Here is a 16,250-nt window from a genome sequence, read left to right as displayed (position 1 = left end):
ACTTATGACCATTTCTCACACTATTTTTCGGCCTGCAAAGCCTGCAGAGGCTTCCCTCAAGCCTCTGGCAGGCCAAAAAAGGCATGGAAATCAGCTGGGAGGCTCACACATGCGCAGTGAGGTAAGTTTACCTGCAGCTCACGTGCCGGCACAAATGGCTCTGCGTGCCACCTGTAGCACGCGTACCATAGGTTCACCATCACGGACCTATACTATATTTTACATCCACCAGATTTTTTACTCTTGTTAGAATACTGCCAAAAACAGCGCCAGCCTCACACCTAAGCTTCGTTTCCAAGAATCCTTCTGGATCTCGTGTATAGTTTGGAGACATTTTTAGAAAGAAGTCTGCAGATGGCTGTAATCCAGCACTGTGAAAATGCCCATTTACACACACACACACACACACACACACACACACACACACACAAAAACGAAGCAGAAACGATGTGGTAGCACACAACTTCATCAGTCTGCCTTGTGCTAAATGGATTTATTGTTGGTCACACCGACCAGAGTAGTGATTTTATGAGAGTGGCCATGAATCCTAGAATTTCAAGCTAGAAAGGATAGGAATGGGAATAGAATAGAATAGAATAGAATAGAATAGAATAGAATAGAATAGAATAGAATAGAATAGAATAGAATAGAATAGAATTCTTTATTGGCCAAGTGTGATTGGACACACAAAGAATTTGTCTTGGTGCAGATGCTCTCAATGTACATAAAAGAAAAGATACGTTCAACAAGAATCAAGAATCACCAGGTACAACACTTAATGATAGTCATAGGGGTACAATAAGCAATCAAATCATACTGGGAAACCGTCAATATAGATCCCTTAACAATTGTCTCACTTAGCAACAAGAAATTTGGGCTCCACTGTGGTCGTAAGTCGTACTGGTAGTCTTACCTGTAAAGCTACCGTATGGCCATTCTGCCTCTCTTTAAAGATTAGGTTCTATTGCTTCCCAATTCAGTATTGTTCTGTGTTCGAACAGCTTTTACTCTTCCCAAAAATATGATCCCAGATATCCAACTGCAATCTGATTTCACTGCAATAGAAAACCCATTGTTTATTGGCCTCTCTTCTGAAGCAGCTGCTTAATGTACATAGAAGTAAAAGAGGTCAGGTCAGTTTACCCAACCTGATTTTTCCCAGATGTATTGGACCACTATATTTTCAAACACACTGACCAGAGTGTTCTGGAGAATTCATCCGAGAGGAAAGCTGTGTTTCTTGAGAGATTGATTCAGTGTTGGGATTCTACCAGTTTTACAGCCAGTTCAGTAAGTGTGTGCTTTTTGTGCGCAGCCATTGAAAGCCACCAGTTTACGACTCTAAAACATACCTTCTACTGCAGCGCCGGTGAGTAAAACAGCTGAGGCACGGCAATCCACTGTGCCGCATCTCAGCTGAGCTGCAAAACACGAAAATATAGGACAGACTAGGGCAGGGGCGGGTGGGCGAGGCCAACTGATCGTCGTTCATACCTGTTCGCCCAAACCAGTGCGAACCGGTAGCAGCTTACCCCCTGCATTGATTCCCAAGAGGTCCCACCCAGATTTATACTTGTGCCTTCCATGCGTTCCCATTTTCAGAAAAATATCTATAGAGATTCTCGGTCATCCAGGTCCATGGTTGTCCTAAAGGTGCTTTTTTCAAAGGCAACTCGACTGCCTTTTGCTTGTCCTTGAAGAGGTTTCGCTTCTCATCCAAGAAGCTTCTTCCCGTTCTGAGTGAATGGTGAGAGGAAGGAAGGATTTATATGCCTTGCAGTCATCTGGTCGTTAGTACTCCCTCTGAGAGTCCTTGAAGCCACTTGGAGGTTTATCTGTAACCTCAGGGTCACCTGAGTAGTGCAAATGGGTGTGGAGCTGCTTTGGAACTGCTGAAAAGATTGTGTTGTAAACGGGAAGTGATGGCTGGTGTCGTATCTCTCCACCTCTGTGGAGAGCGGGCTATTTAATACAGAATAACAGATTTGGAAGGGACCTAACCTTACCATAGATGTCTTCCTTGATCTTCTTTCAAACCAGTGTTCCTTTCTGTCCAGAATGCAGACATTGCTGTCTGGGAGGATTTTTGGATTCCTCTACAAACTAAATCCACCTTTGAGTAGTGGATTTTCCTCCTTTTTGGAGACCTAAGGAAAGCATATGTCGTCCCCCAGGGTAGCTTTTTTTTTTCTCCTGTTGCCAGCTTGTCTTCCTTCTCCTTTGTTGACTTCTTCACCTGCCACCATCTGGATTCAGCGTTTTAAGAGGGGGCAACCGACTTGGGTTCCCAACCAGGGCCAAAGTAAATTAGAAACCAAAGTGTTCTCTCAAGGCATAATTCCAGTGGTCCCGTGGAGAGCTAATGATGCATCAAGGGGGGGTAGGCAAGAGGGTCTTTGAAGCCGCTTGTCAAATTTGTAACGGCTCCTCTGTTCCTCCAAGCTTGGGGTGACCTTGCAAAGCTTCGGAGGTGGCAGCCCAGGGCACACGTTCCCCCATCTCTTGCTTTTTCTTCCGGAGGGAGCCCAATCAAAATATTTAAAATATCGAGAGGAGGAGGGAAAGAAACCTCTCTGGTGTTTGGCCTTTGAAGCGAATCTAAGATCGTGCGGTGAGATAGTTAGGCCCGCTGCCAATGTTGCTGTTTGGGAGGATGGAACCAAAGATCCGAGTATCCATGGCAACCAGGAAGTCAGCTTCTGCATCCCGGCAGCAGGAATCCATAAATCAAGAATCGTCCTAATGCAAACGCTGGTGTGCAGGTAGAGAGAGGTAGAAGTCTGCTAGCTTAGCGGATGAAAACAGCTTACAAAGGATTCCGTTGAAGGAAAGGATGGCAGCCTCCTGAGATGGCAAAATAGATTTTAATGCAGAGACCTGGACAAAGGGGGTGTCTGGCATGGGAGGAAGAAGTTGGGGTTTGAATTTGTTGATTTGGAGTTTTTATTTTATTTATTTTTAATCCATCCAGATCCGAGGTTTACAGCTGTTACTTTTAGTACAGGTTTTTTTTAAAAAATAAATAAATTTTATTAATCATATTTTCATCATAAAAACACATTTCCATTCATTACAGCGTTCCAGTATCGGTGTTCATTCACATTGACATCTCTCTAATTATGTACGTTGCTACTATATGTTACGTAGTTATTTCTGCATTCAACTTAAACCAAATATTTACAAGATTACAAGCAATATTTATCTCATCTTGTTATAGCTCCTACATACCCTTCATCTATCAGCTTTGCGTGTACCTTCCAACCAATTCTACCATAAATTCCAAATCTCATAGTACTCTGATTCTTCTCTCTCTTTTAATTCCATTGATAACCCAGCCATCTTTGCACATTCTAAAACCTTTTTTTATTACCATTGTGTCAGAAGGAGTATTGTCTTGTTTTCAATTCTGAGCATAAGCACTTCTGGCCACGGTTATTATATGAAGTATAATGTATTGAAGGTTTTTTACAAATATGATATCCTAATATACCCAATCTCTGGTTTCATCTCAATTTTTTGTTTTGTAATTTCTTCTAGCCAATTTTTTAATTTTGAGCCAATATTTCTTAGCTTTGGGGCAGGTCCACCACATATGGAAGAAAGTTCCTTGTTTATGGTCACATCTCGCCGACCTGTTAGGGAACATTTTAGCCAATCTTGCCAGGAGTTAGTACAGATTTTCAAAAAAAAAAAAAAAAGAAATTGTAAGGGATTTTCAGCCTCATGATCAACAGATGCAGAGTTACAGGGGCATTTAGCACCGTTATCGTATTTGCAACTTTAAGACTTGTGGACTTCCACTGGCTGGCTGGAGAATTCTGGAAGTTGATGTCTTAAACATCCGAGGAGATTCAGGTCATGGTTGTCCCCAAAGGAGCTTTTTCAAAAGGCAACTGGACTTTCTTTGACTATTGACACTATTCAGTGGATCTGGTTCAGCTTGCATGTCTACATATCTGGCATTTTCTTTCTTTGGCACAGCACAGATTTTAAAAACGTAAAGAGGAGCAGAAATGGAATGAAGTAGAGGAATCTTGTTCTAATAACATTCGGAACAGAGTTGCTATCATTCCTGTAAGCAAGCGAAAGTGTAAAGTAGATACCTTTTTAATGTAAGATGGCTTACCAAGGCTCCAATATTTTGTGTCATCTGATGGCCAGCTAAATGTCCATAGAGATTCTCAGTCAATCCAGGTCATGGTTGTCCCCAAAGATGCTTTTTCAAAGGACAACTGGATTTTCTTTATTTTTCCTTGAAGAGATTTCGCTTCTCACCCAAGAAGCTTCCTTCAGTTCTGACTGAATGGTGGAGGAATAAATCCTTCTATCCTCCGTCGTTCAGTCAGAACTGAAGGAAGCTTCTTGGATGAGAAGCGAAACCTCTTCAAGGAAAAGCAAAGAAAGTCCAGTTGCCTTTTGAAATTTGACACAAGTCTTAACGCTGCCAAGGTGGGAGACCCCTTCCCTGTTGTAAATGAAAACACACTTGATAAACTTGTAGTCTCACTGATGCACCAACATGTGCTTCTCTACTGACCGTGTTCCCATCACCACAGCCCTCCTTGTAACTGAAGTAGTCCTCGACTTATGACAGTAGTTAAGTGAAACACTTCTTAAGGGAATCTTGTCCCACTTTGTGACATTTTTTACCACGGTTGTTAAATGGACCACTGCAGTTGTGTTGTGGTTAGCCGGCAGCAGGTACAGATGGCTGAGGAGAGCGAGGACTCTGATGAGAGGCCAGGACCATCAGGGAGTGGACTGCTGCCTTCAGGGATTGTGAGGGCTGGCAGCAGTGATGAGGAGGTTCCTGGGGAGCCTGTGTCAAGTGCATGTGCACAAAGGATTGCTCAGAGAGGAAAGAACAATTACAGCAGCACAAGTGACTCGGGAGTAAGGCTGCAAGGTAATGTCCCCTCCCTCAAGAGGATAAAAGCTAGGTTTGGAAAAGCGTTCTTTGCAGACAGCAAAGAAGCTCTGAAGCTCAACTTGTGGACATCATAGTTCGTGTTTGGAGAATTTTGTAAATTAGTTCTTATCTCTGGGTTTTTGGCAGCCTTGACAAACAACTTGGCAAGGCTCTTTCTTGTCAGAGCTAATTAGTGGAAAGCAGCCTTTTATCTGTAAAGGAACAGTATTCGTTATTAAACCTTAAAAGGTGGGGGCTGCTACCTTTGTCTGTGTTTGCGCTTTGGGAACCTGGTTGGGTCAGAACAAGTTGATAAGTTTGTTCAGTGAATCTAGCTTCCCCATTGACGTTGCTTCTCCGAAGGTCAAAAGAGGGGATCACTTGACGCCAGGACACTGCAACGGTCAGAACACGGGGAACATTCAACAGTCGTAGCTGTGAAAAACAGTCATAAGTCACTTTTTTCAGTGCCATTGTAATTTTGAACCAGTCACTAAATGAACTGTTGCAAGTCAAGAACAACCTGCATACATGTTCTCTATGGCAGTGATCCCCAACCTTTCTTATGCCGCGGCCCGGTATCCCCAACCTTTTTATGGCGCGCCCGGTACCGGCATTAGCTGGCGCCGCCATCTTTTTGATGAAAAAGTGCTTCCGGTGACCTCACCGGAAGCACTTTTTCATCAAAAGATGGCGGCACGCTTCCGATGAGCTTTCCGGTAGAAATGGCTTTCTGCCCAGAAAAGCTCACGGAAGGCGCAAGCGCCGCTTTTTTGATGAAAAGTGCTTCCGGTGAGCTTTCTACCCGAAAAGCTGACCGGAAGCACTTTTTCATCAAAAAGATGGCGGTGCCCAGCAAACCAGCGCCCGGTAGGACTTGTTCCACGGACCGGTACCGGTCCGCGGACCGGTGGTTGGGGACCCTTGCTCTATGGAAGACAGGCTGGCTGCAATTAGTTTTTTTTTCCTGCAGGCCTAATTATCCACTGGAGTTTATACCTGTCCCATTCGGTTGCTCTACCAAACCAGACTCTGGCAGGGGGCATCAAATTGGATTTCTTTGAGGGCCGGATCAGCACTGCAGTTCTCCGCCGGCCCAGCGGGGTGAGAATGGGACGGACACCTCCTGCAGCACTTTGCCAGCCAAAACAGCCACGCGGGGCCACGCACAGCACCCCGTTTTGGCTGGCAGACCACGGGGGCGCTGTGCACAATCCCTCCCCCTGCCCTCCCCATGCTCCATTTTGGCTACCAGAGTGCTGCAGGAGGCACTGGCTGTGAGAGGGCTGTAGGGGGGCAGAGGCACCACAGGCCGGGCTGGGGGGGGGGGCGTGGCTGCCAGAGGCACTGCGGGCCAATCCTTTGCTATTTCCAGGCCAGCCTCCCAGGCCAAATTTAGGCACCTCACGGACTGGACCCGGCCTGCGGGCCTCGAGTTTGACACCCCTGCTCTAGGGTTATTCTTATCCAGCAGCCGTTACAAACATGGCACTGATTTCACTGTAAAATCCTGGTTGAATAAATATGCCCTTCCAGCCTCAAAATTGAAGCCATGCTTAAGAAAATTAGCCAAGCAGAAGAAATAAGGCGTTTTCAAAATCCCACTGCAAAACGTCAAGCTATTACGATGTGATAATGCAACTCCAAACCCACCTATAAAAAGCCAACGTTTCGTAGTTCCCATAAATTAACTTTTTTTTTGGCCTCTTGCAATTATTTCTGCACAAGAACAATCTCCGAGAAACTGTAATAAAGATTTAAACCATCTGATGCCCTTCTAGTTTATATTATTATTATCTCTTTTATTCCTTAAACATGAAACTCGGTCAACTGAACATTGAAAAATGCATCACAAATACCAGTGACTAGTGCTAATGGTTGATATGGGTTGCTGCCAGCATCCTAAGTATCAACCAAGTATCTTCTTAAAATGTACGAGGTTCCAAGTAGCGTAGTTTATTTTTGCAGTTCCACCAGTGTTATTGCAGGGAAGCTGCAATTTCTTGATGCACTTTGTACCTGGACATGGTACCAAGTGCCCCAATGACAATGACAATGGGTATTATTCAGAGGTGGTATTCAGCAGGTTCTGACCAGTTCTGGAGAACCAATAGTGGAAATATTAAGTCGTTCGGACAACCGGCAAATCCTACCTCTGACTGGCCTCGCCCCCGTCTATTCTCTGCCTCCTGAGTCCCAGCTGATTGGCTGGGTTCTTCTTTGGTTGCCCTGCACAGGAGAACGGAGCTGGAAAGCAGGTTAGTGGGGTGGGGAGGGAATGGGGATTTTGCAGTGACCTTCCCCTGCCACTCCCACCAAGCCACACCACAGAACCGGTAGTAAAAAAAATTTGAATCCCACCACTGATGTTGTTGTTGTTGTTATTAATATCATCATTATTTTGGCTGGGTTGTTGTTGTTGTTGTTGTTTTTTTTTGCTTTATAGGAAAGGATCTTATGGATTGTTTCAAGTGAATGTTTTAACTGAACATAAATGCAGATACATCGACATATTAACACATCATACACACATTATGCTTTGAACTGTGGCAGGAAAACAAATGAATAAGCGGGTTTCCAACTTACACAAAGGTGTGTTGGGCTGTTTCGTTTCCCTGTTCATCATCATCATCCTCATTTTAGCCACTACAAGATATGAAGACCTCTTCCGCATGTTTCCAACCCATACGGTCCTAAGTTTTCTTTTGCCAATTGGGGCTGCCATCCTTGCTGATGTGGTCGGTCCATCTCGTTTTAGGCCTCTTTCGTGGACGCTTTTGATCAAGTGGGATCCATTCTATGACTGCCTTCGTCCACCTGTACTCAGTTCTTCTTCCTGTGTGACCAGCCCGTTTCCATTTCAATTCTTTTACTGTCTTGATGGCATCGTATATTTTCGTTCATTCTCTCTAATCTACGTGTGAGTCTTGTGATGTCATCTTTTCATGGCATTTGTGGCACTAGGAGCTTTTGTGTCGATTGTGAGGTGTTAGTGTCCATGTTTTGCCAGCATATGTTGGAACAGGTAGCAGACACTGATCGAAAACTTTTTGTGGTTCTTGAAAATGATGCTTCGCTCGCTGAATGCCTGCCAGCCACATTTGACACGCTGTTCAATTTCCTTTATTGTATGTCCCCTTCCATTGAGATCCGTTCGCCAAGGTCTACTCCATCTACTTCTCCAGATACAAAAAATCTACATGAAACAGCAATGCAATTATATTTCCTCCTTTTGTTTTAAAAATAGACTCGTGAGGCAATTGTGTGTTGGATGTGAATCAATGTTTACGTTCCCTCCTTAGGCAAATTGACTAATACCTAACTTTTTTTTTTTACAAAAAAAAAAAAATCCTAATTCTCATTAGCATGAAACAACATTATTAGAAGCAGTGTGCGCCGGCAGCCAAAAATACAGTCCTAAATTAACAGAGGGATACAATTAAGATAAAGGGAGGTACTAATATCACTCTATAAAGCCTTAGTAAGACCACAGCTAGAGTATTGCATCCAATTTTGGTCCCCACGCTATAAAAAAGATGTTGAGACTCTAGAAGAAGTACAGAGAAGAGCAACCGGGATGATAAGGGGACTAAAAACATACAATGAACGGTTGCAGGAACTGGTATGGCTAGTCTAGTGAAGAGAAGGACTAAGGAAGACAGGATAGGAGTCTTCCAATATTTGACGGGCTGTCCCAGAGAGGAAGGGGTCAAGCTATTTTCCAAGGCATCTGAAGGCCAAACAAGGAATAATGGATGGAAACTGAACAAGGAGAGATTCAACCTGGAAATAAGGAGAAATTTTCTGACAGGGAGAACAACCAACCAACAGAACAGAAGTTGCCTTCAGAAGTTGTGGGAGCTTCATCACTGGAGACTTTCAAGAAGAGACTGGACTGCCATTTGTCAGCAATGGTGTGGGGTCTCCTGCTTGGGCGGGGGGTTGGATTACATGACTTACAAGGTCCCTTCCAACTTTGTTAATCTGTTAAATCTGAAGCACATTTGTGAGGCAATATGCTTGGAAGTCCATTTCAGAGCTCTGTTGTATATTTGGTTGAATCTTAAGTTACTCCTCCACTTAATAGTCCTCTTTATTTATGTATTTTCCAGGAATTACCAGTTCTCACCTAAAAGCAGACCAGGCTTTGCTCCATAGTAAGAATGAATGTTCGGCTTCAGCGGCAGTCACTCGTCGGAAACCAGCAGCTCTCAATGGCATTGCCGTGTCTTCGACACCTATCTTATCTCTCTTACCTTCTCCAACAGCAACAGAAACAGGTAACTGTCTCTACCCTAATTTTGCATTGCCCCCAACTTTGCACCTGGAAACACCTTGAAAAAATTCCAGCCGCAAAGCAAGTGGATTCTTAACAAATGATTAATATTTTGAAGATCAAAATATTATTTATTGTTTATTTATATATGGACGGAGTGGTGGTTATTTATATGTGGACGGAGTGGTTGGCTCTTGGTGTACAACAAGTTTGTGAATCTGCAGAGAATCAACAATCCCTTGTCAATCTTGAGTGAAGTAGTACAGATAGTTCTCAACTTGATGTGATATGACACGATAGCAGTGTTCCAATATTTGAGAAGCTGCCACAGAGAGGAAGGGTCAAGTTATTTTCCAAAGCATCTGAAGGCCAGACAAGGAATAATGGATGATCAAGGAGAGATTCAACCTGAAAATAAGAAGGAATTTTCTGACAGAGAGAACAATCAACCCATGGAACAGAAGTTGCCTTTGAAAGTTGTGGGAGCTTCATCGTTGGAAGCTTTCAAGAAGAGATTGGACTGCCATCTGTCAGAAATGGTGTAGGTTCTCCTACTTGGGTTGGACTAGATGACCTACAAGGTCGCTTCCAACTCTGTTATTCTATTCTAACTTATGAAATCATCTTTTAAGAAAATAGAAGAGTTGCCGGAAGACAAAATTGTTCCAATCTGTTATTGGAAGAGTTTTTCTCCAGCCAGAAGGTAACCAGGACACTGGGGGCAAAGTTGGAGCTAATAAAGGGACTCCTACTGATTATCTGACTGTGTTGCCTTTGTGCAACTGATTTGTCCTACTCATCACAGGTACTAAGAGGCCTCCCAGGAGCCCCACCCCTACCCATGAGACACCTCGTGCTCAGTTTAATGACCTTAACGACTGCATTGGGAAGGGCAGGAACGGGAAGGTCATTAAGTAAGGCAATCACATGGTCACCTTGCTTAATGACTGTCATGACTTGTAATGGGCAGGCTCCCTTACGGTTGTAGGTTGAGGACTGTTAGTGGTAGACTTCCCAGAATTGCCTCCCCTACCCTTCAGGTACCCTGTGCTTCGCGGAACGTCCCATGTGGCCGCTTAACAACCTCATTGGGGAGAGCAGGGATGGGCCTGTTAAGTGAGTTGATAACATGGTCACCTTATATAACGGCTGTCACGACTTGTGTCCATAATGGGCAGGCTCCATTACAGTCGTAAGTCGAGGCCTAGCTGTACCTTTTAATCTTCCGTTATATCGAAAGGACACAAAATGAAGACCAGATAACTAGGCCCAACTCCTTAATTTTCAGTAAGGATGCTCTGTGAGCCATCAGTGGAAATGAAAATAGGGAAATCTTCTGGAACTTATTCAGAAATTGATTGCAAACAGATCTTCTCCCAGCATTTATCTGCACACACATTAAGAAGGGCCTCCTCGCATTTTACTACAGGGAGGGACGTGTCCCTTATGGATGAGAAAGGGAGCTGTGTGTTGAGTTATCTTGAGTTCTGGAATGTCTTCTCCTGAAGGCCAGATTGCGGCCAGACTGGCATCCGTTAAATGCCATTATTATTTTTTATTTTATTTATTTGTATCCCACCTTTATTATTTTTACAAGGCGGCAAATATCCGACACATTTTCCTCCTCCTGTTTTCTCCACAACAGCAACACTGTGTGGTGGGTTGGGCTAAGAGAAAGAGGGACTGGCTCAAATTCACCCAGCTGCCTTATGATGGCTAATGCGGGACTAGAATTCTCTTGCACCTGGCAATTGGCCCAAAGTTGTCTTTCATGGCTAAGGTGGGACTAGAACTCACTGTCTCCTGGTGATGGGCCCAAAGGCTCCCAGCTGCCTTTCATGACTAGAACTCTCATGCACCAGGTGATTGGCCCAAAGCTGTCTTTCATTGCTAAGATGGGATTTTAACTCACCATCTCCTGGTGATTGGCCCAAAATCACCCAGCTGGCTTTCATGGCTAAGGCAGGACTGGAACTCACAGACTCCGATTTCTGGTGCCTTAACCACTAGAGCAAATTGGCTCCTCTTATTATTTTGCATTTAAATTATTGTTAGTCTTTTTTACTGGCTAGAGTGGGGTCGATGTTACCACTTTGACTTTGCATGTTTAATGGATTCTGTACTGACTTAAAATCTTGTGGCAGGCTATAAATAATATAAATGGCTCTGATATAAATAAATTAGTCTTAAGGTTCACTGATATGAATCAGTTAGACTTAGGAAGGGTAAAAAAACATTTGGACTGCAAAAACCTATTCCATCTAAAGAAGCTGAACTCCAGAATATTAGAAAATAAAAACAGAATTTCTCTGTAAGATTCTCGTTCCTTATCTTAACATCCTAAGTTATATAATTTATTGCAAATATATAAGCGTCAATGACAGTGATTTTAAATGTATCTTCCCAATAATTCCAAAATTCTATTTTTTTCCCCTTTTTTCTGTGCCATTTCCCATATTTTCAACATTTACTCATGAATTTTCAGCTTCAGTAAAGGTTTACTTTGGCCTGCATTAATCATAATTCCTCAGGTATTTTTTCAGGACGCCATGTTGGTAACCAATTGTTCTCCATCTTGGTTGACTCTGATGTGAGGTAACTCTCTCTTCTCTTTGTCTTCTCCAGCCAGCTCAACCCTCAAGAAGAGATTCAAGCGCTGTGAAATCGAAGCAATCCAGTGTGAGGTACGTAAGATGTGCAACTACACCAAGATCCTCTCCACCAAGAAGAATCTAGACCACGTCAACAAAATCCTGAAAGCCAAACGGTTGCAAAGACAATCGAAAACTGGGAATAATTTTGTCAAGAAGAGGCGAGGCCGTCCGCGGAAGCAGCCCCCCATGTTTGACGAAGACTCCGGAGACCAAATGCCCGTGCTGGAGAAATGCGTGGACCTGCCTTGCAAACGAGGTCAGCAACTTCTCTTGAACTCTCTGATCCTGGAACAGGCAAGCGGTCAAGATGCGGTGGCCGCCACCATTGAGGCGGTGGTCCACATGGCCCGAGAAACCTCTCAGTCTCCCCTCCCGCCGGTTCCTCCGTCACGGACGTCAAGAGCCGGGAAGCGGAAAAGCAAGTCACAACCGCCTCCAGAGGATGAGGAGGACGAAGTGAAAGGGAAAAGGCATCGGAAAAATAGAGGAAGTGAGAACGAACACCTTCCCTAGTTGACCGACACAGTCAACGAAAGACAGAGGTGGGACATTCAGTTCAGCCAGTAGGCCGAAGCGGGGAAAACTCTAGTTCACATCTTCTACAGCATCAAATTTGCTCTGTATTTCAGTAGCACAGCAGCCATGAAGAATCCAGATGAAATTGATCACTCATCGTCCTCCTCCTCCTCCTCCTCATAACAATAAGAACTCAACTGCGATGGGAACCCCTTGGTTAATAACAGGGGAGAGAGTACGGAAGACGTTCTTCAAACTTACCGAGTTTTGCTTTTTTTATGTTGTTGTTCAGACACATTCACCATTGTTCTTGTGTCTCCAGAAGTCCCCAGAGGGTAGGAGAACATGGTGTCCTTACCAGTACGGTCAATATTTTTCTCAAATGATGGTCCTTGCCTTCCCTCTTTTTTTTTTTTTTTTTTTTTGGTAGGTCACCTAGAAATCACCAGCAGCATTTCTGGTCACTGCTGTGACAGCGAACGAGGGTGGAGGGAATGTCTTTCCTGCCGCACAGCTTTTATTTAAGTCACAAGAGTTCTTTGCCCAGGAACCAAGATGCCAGGTTACGTCTGAAAATCGTGTCCCCTTTATTTTTATTTTTATTTTTTCAAAAGTAAGAATGATAAAGCAAATTCCTCAAATGTGCTTTTCCTTTTGAACAAGGGTTCATTGGGTCAAGGAACATGAAAAGAAAATTTGCCTAGGCTGATGGTAACCAAACATCTAACCCTCACCCAACCTCCAGTCTTGAGTTTGCCACTAATTTTGAAGAGTGTTTATTTTCTCTCTTTCCTAGAGTGCCCGATGAAAAGGAAATTGGTTTCAAAAAAATGAGTCATGTAGGCAAAAAATAAGGAATCACACAGGATAGATGGAGTCATTTCAGACATTAAGAGCTTGTGGTAGCTTCCCTCAAACAATTGCTGCCGAATGGATTGGGCATTTACAAAATGGGTGCCATTGCTTGTCGCTTCATTTGAAAACTAAATTCAGTTTTTTACTGTCCCAACTAAGCGCTCCGAAGGTCGACTGGCTGATAGAAACAAGAATTTTCCAGCAGCCCTCAGTTGGCTAGTATGGTTGCAGAAAATGGAGACCCACCAAGGTGTCTTAAAAAAAACAAAGAACAAGATGGCGGTCATAACAATGCAATGCCCTTTTGTGTATGCACACAACATCAGTGTGTACACAAAATATAGCCATGTGGTGACCCCTCAACTTGGTTCTTTCGATTCACCTGTGAATGCCCTTATAAGCTATCAGCATAAATAAATATAACAAACAAACAAATAAATAAATAGGAATGTTCAAAAGGCAAGAAATTAAAAAGGATCCAAGCAGGAAAAATAGTGGTTACTCAAAGCAAATTCGTTCTAATTACGAGAAACATTTCTGCACGTTTGTGTTCAGTGCTGGTTGGTTGTTGTTTTTTTTCAATACAGTGGAAAAAATAAAATAAAATAGGAAAAGCCATTTTGAAGTAATAATTCACCGGGGGGAAAAAAATCTAACAAGAGGAAAACCGTGTAAATTTCTCAACACAGAATTTCTAAATGAAAATTTTAAAATGACCAAGTGTTCTTATCTTAAAAAAATAATAATAATAATACTGTTTTAAAAAAGATCTAGATGTTCAAAAGATAGTGTTTGAATTAATGCCACTCTGGAAGTCTTTCCTTCCAAGGTGTGGTTGCCTTAATAAATTGAAAAATATTTGGGGTGGGGCTGTCCTGTATATAATGTAATTATAAAGACGAAGGGAGAAATCAAATCTGCATGGACCCCAACTTTTGTGTGACCAGTTGTTGTTTTCTTTTTAAAGTTGTCATTTCCAATTGAGCAGATCGAATGCAAATTACCCTTTTCACTGTGTCGTTGGCTCCTATTTCTGAAGCAGATTTGATTCGCTAACTCAACTTGTTTGTGTTGTTTTGCATTAAGCAGCATATTTTATATTATCCTTTCATGGCAATAATGATCTTTCCCCCGAAAACTAAAAAACAAAACAAAGGAAGGTAAGGGCAGTTGTTGATAACTTCCTTTCCATTCCCCCATTAATTTCATCTCATTGGGAAAACAAACCAACAAACCAGGCAGGGCATAATGTATGCAATAAGCTCAGAGTGAAGAAGAAATTTTAGCTAATAATAATAATAATAAAATAAGGAAGTTGCTGAGTTTAATGTGAGGATAACATCTTAGGAATATTTAGAACCAACAATTTCTCCGTCTTAAAATTCAATAGATAAATGAATAACCAATTCTCAGAAATTGTTACCCTTTTCCTTGGGTTATTTCATTGTTTTTGAAGCAGGAATCTATCTTTGCAACTATTAGCAAGGCCTCCTCAGGCCAGGAGTATCCCATTTTTGATCAGACATGATTCCCCAAAATTACAAAGCCCAAAGGGAACGGAATCAGATCAAAAACTAAAACCTATCTCATTCCATTAAAATGTCTTATTAAGTCCCATTAAACAAATGCAGTTAAAATCATTTTTCCCCATATGGTTCTATGTTTTTTTTTTCCCCCTAAGGTTGCATTTAAAAAGAAAAGTCAGTAACTTTTGGAAAAGTTTTGGAGGTTATACTGAAAGCAGAGAGTGTCGATGGAAATTCTCAGTCATCCATGTCATGGTTGTCCCAAAAGTGCTTTTTCAAGAGGCAGCTGGACTTACTTTGTTTTTTTCCTTGAAGACATTTTGCTTCTCATCCAAGGAGCTTCTTCAGTTCTGACTGAACGGTGGAAGATGGAAGGATTTATTCCTCCACTATTCAGTCAGAACTGAAGAAGCTTCTTGGATGAGAAGCAAAAACCTCTTCAAGGAAAAACAAAGAAAGTCCAGTAGCCTCTTGACAAAGCACCTTTGAAAGAGGAGATTTTGATTTTGCATTGTGTCTTAAAATGTCAAGGAAGACATCAACGCTAAAGACAGCTGGGTAACAACCTCGAAGCTTCCTTCCATCTCCATGGGTTCTAAGTGATGAAATGTCCTACAAACCACAGGGCCAAACCATCTTACACTGCCCACATGCTCCACATCCTCATTAGTGCATCTTGACCATCCATGCTGTGATTTGGCAATACCCTGTTTCCTTGAAAATACGACCTACCCTGAAAGTAAGTCCTAGCTTGGTTTTTACACATGCGCCCAATATAAGCCCTACCCCGCCCCTAAAAAAAAGCCCTAATTAAGATCCTGCCCACTCCAGAGTGCACTGGTAAAAATTAAGCTAGGGTGGGAATGGGGGTGTGGAGCTACCTTACTACTTACCTTTGGACAGTTGTAGACAGGCCTCGAACACCCCAACACCTGCCTTGCCGGCCCTAGGGCTTCTGTAGCTGATAACAAAGCTCCGGATCGATCCAGAGCTCTGTTATCTGCTGCAAAGGCCTTCAGGAAAGCCTTGCCAGCTGCAGAAGAAGAAGTTCCTGAAGGCCTCTGACAGCAAAAAGGAGGCAATGCACACAAGTGAGGTTAGTCAGTGGATGACATCCCCCCAAAATAAGACCTGGTGCCTTTTTGGATGGCAGAAAAAAATATGACAGAGTCTTATTTTTGGGGAAACATGGTCATTCTCATAAGTCTTTGAAAAACACATTTCATCAGCCCTAGCCATGTCAACATTTGGGTTTTCATTCCAACATTGCCATAATCCCAGTAAATTTGGAGCAGAGCCAAACTGCTTCTCCCAGGGACTAGTATTTCATTGCTTAGTTTTCCCTACATGGATGCTACCAAAATAGGTGTCTCCAAAGAATGACATTTATTTTTTAGTGGGATGGATGGTTTGAGGTTGCTCTCTACCTCTGCACCAAAGAAAATTGATGTTAACTAAACAACAGTGATGAAAATTAAAACAAGAGGACAGGTAATACCTATAGCATGCCAGAG

The 16,250-nt window shown here is 42.8% G+C and overlaps 1 protein-coding gene across 1 annotated transcript in view; it reads left to right on the top strand.

Annotated features, from left to right (window-relative positions):
• The window catches only part of SETBP1 (SET binding protein 1), a 277,898-nt gene extending 263,671 nt beyond the window's left edge, over positions 1–14,227 (top strand). Inside the window, exons 4-5 of the mRNA XM_087958704.1 lie at positions 9,022–9,189; positions 11,811–14,227. Of these exons, the coding sequence (XP_087814830.1) occupies positions 9,022–9,189; positions 11,811–12,352 (710 nt within the window). The 3' untranslated portion in view covers positions 12,353–14,227. The remainder of the gene's footprint in view (positions 1–9,021; positions 9,190–11,810) is intronic.
• The last annotated feature ends 2,023 nt before the right edge of the window (positions 14,228–16,250 follow it).

This window comes from Notechis scutatus, chromosome 2 (assembly GCF_049901735.1).
Source record: "Notechis scutatus isolate UNSWTSFEM ecotype Mainland chromosome 2, rNotScu1.2, whole genome shotgun sequence".
NCBI lineage: Eukaryota > Metazoa > Chordata > Lepidosauria > Squamata > Elapidae > Notechis > Notechis scutatus.
Note: the sequence above shows the minus strand (reverse complement) of the source record. Positions and strands in the feature narration are given on the sequence as shown.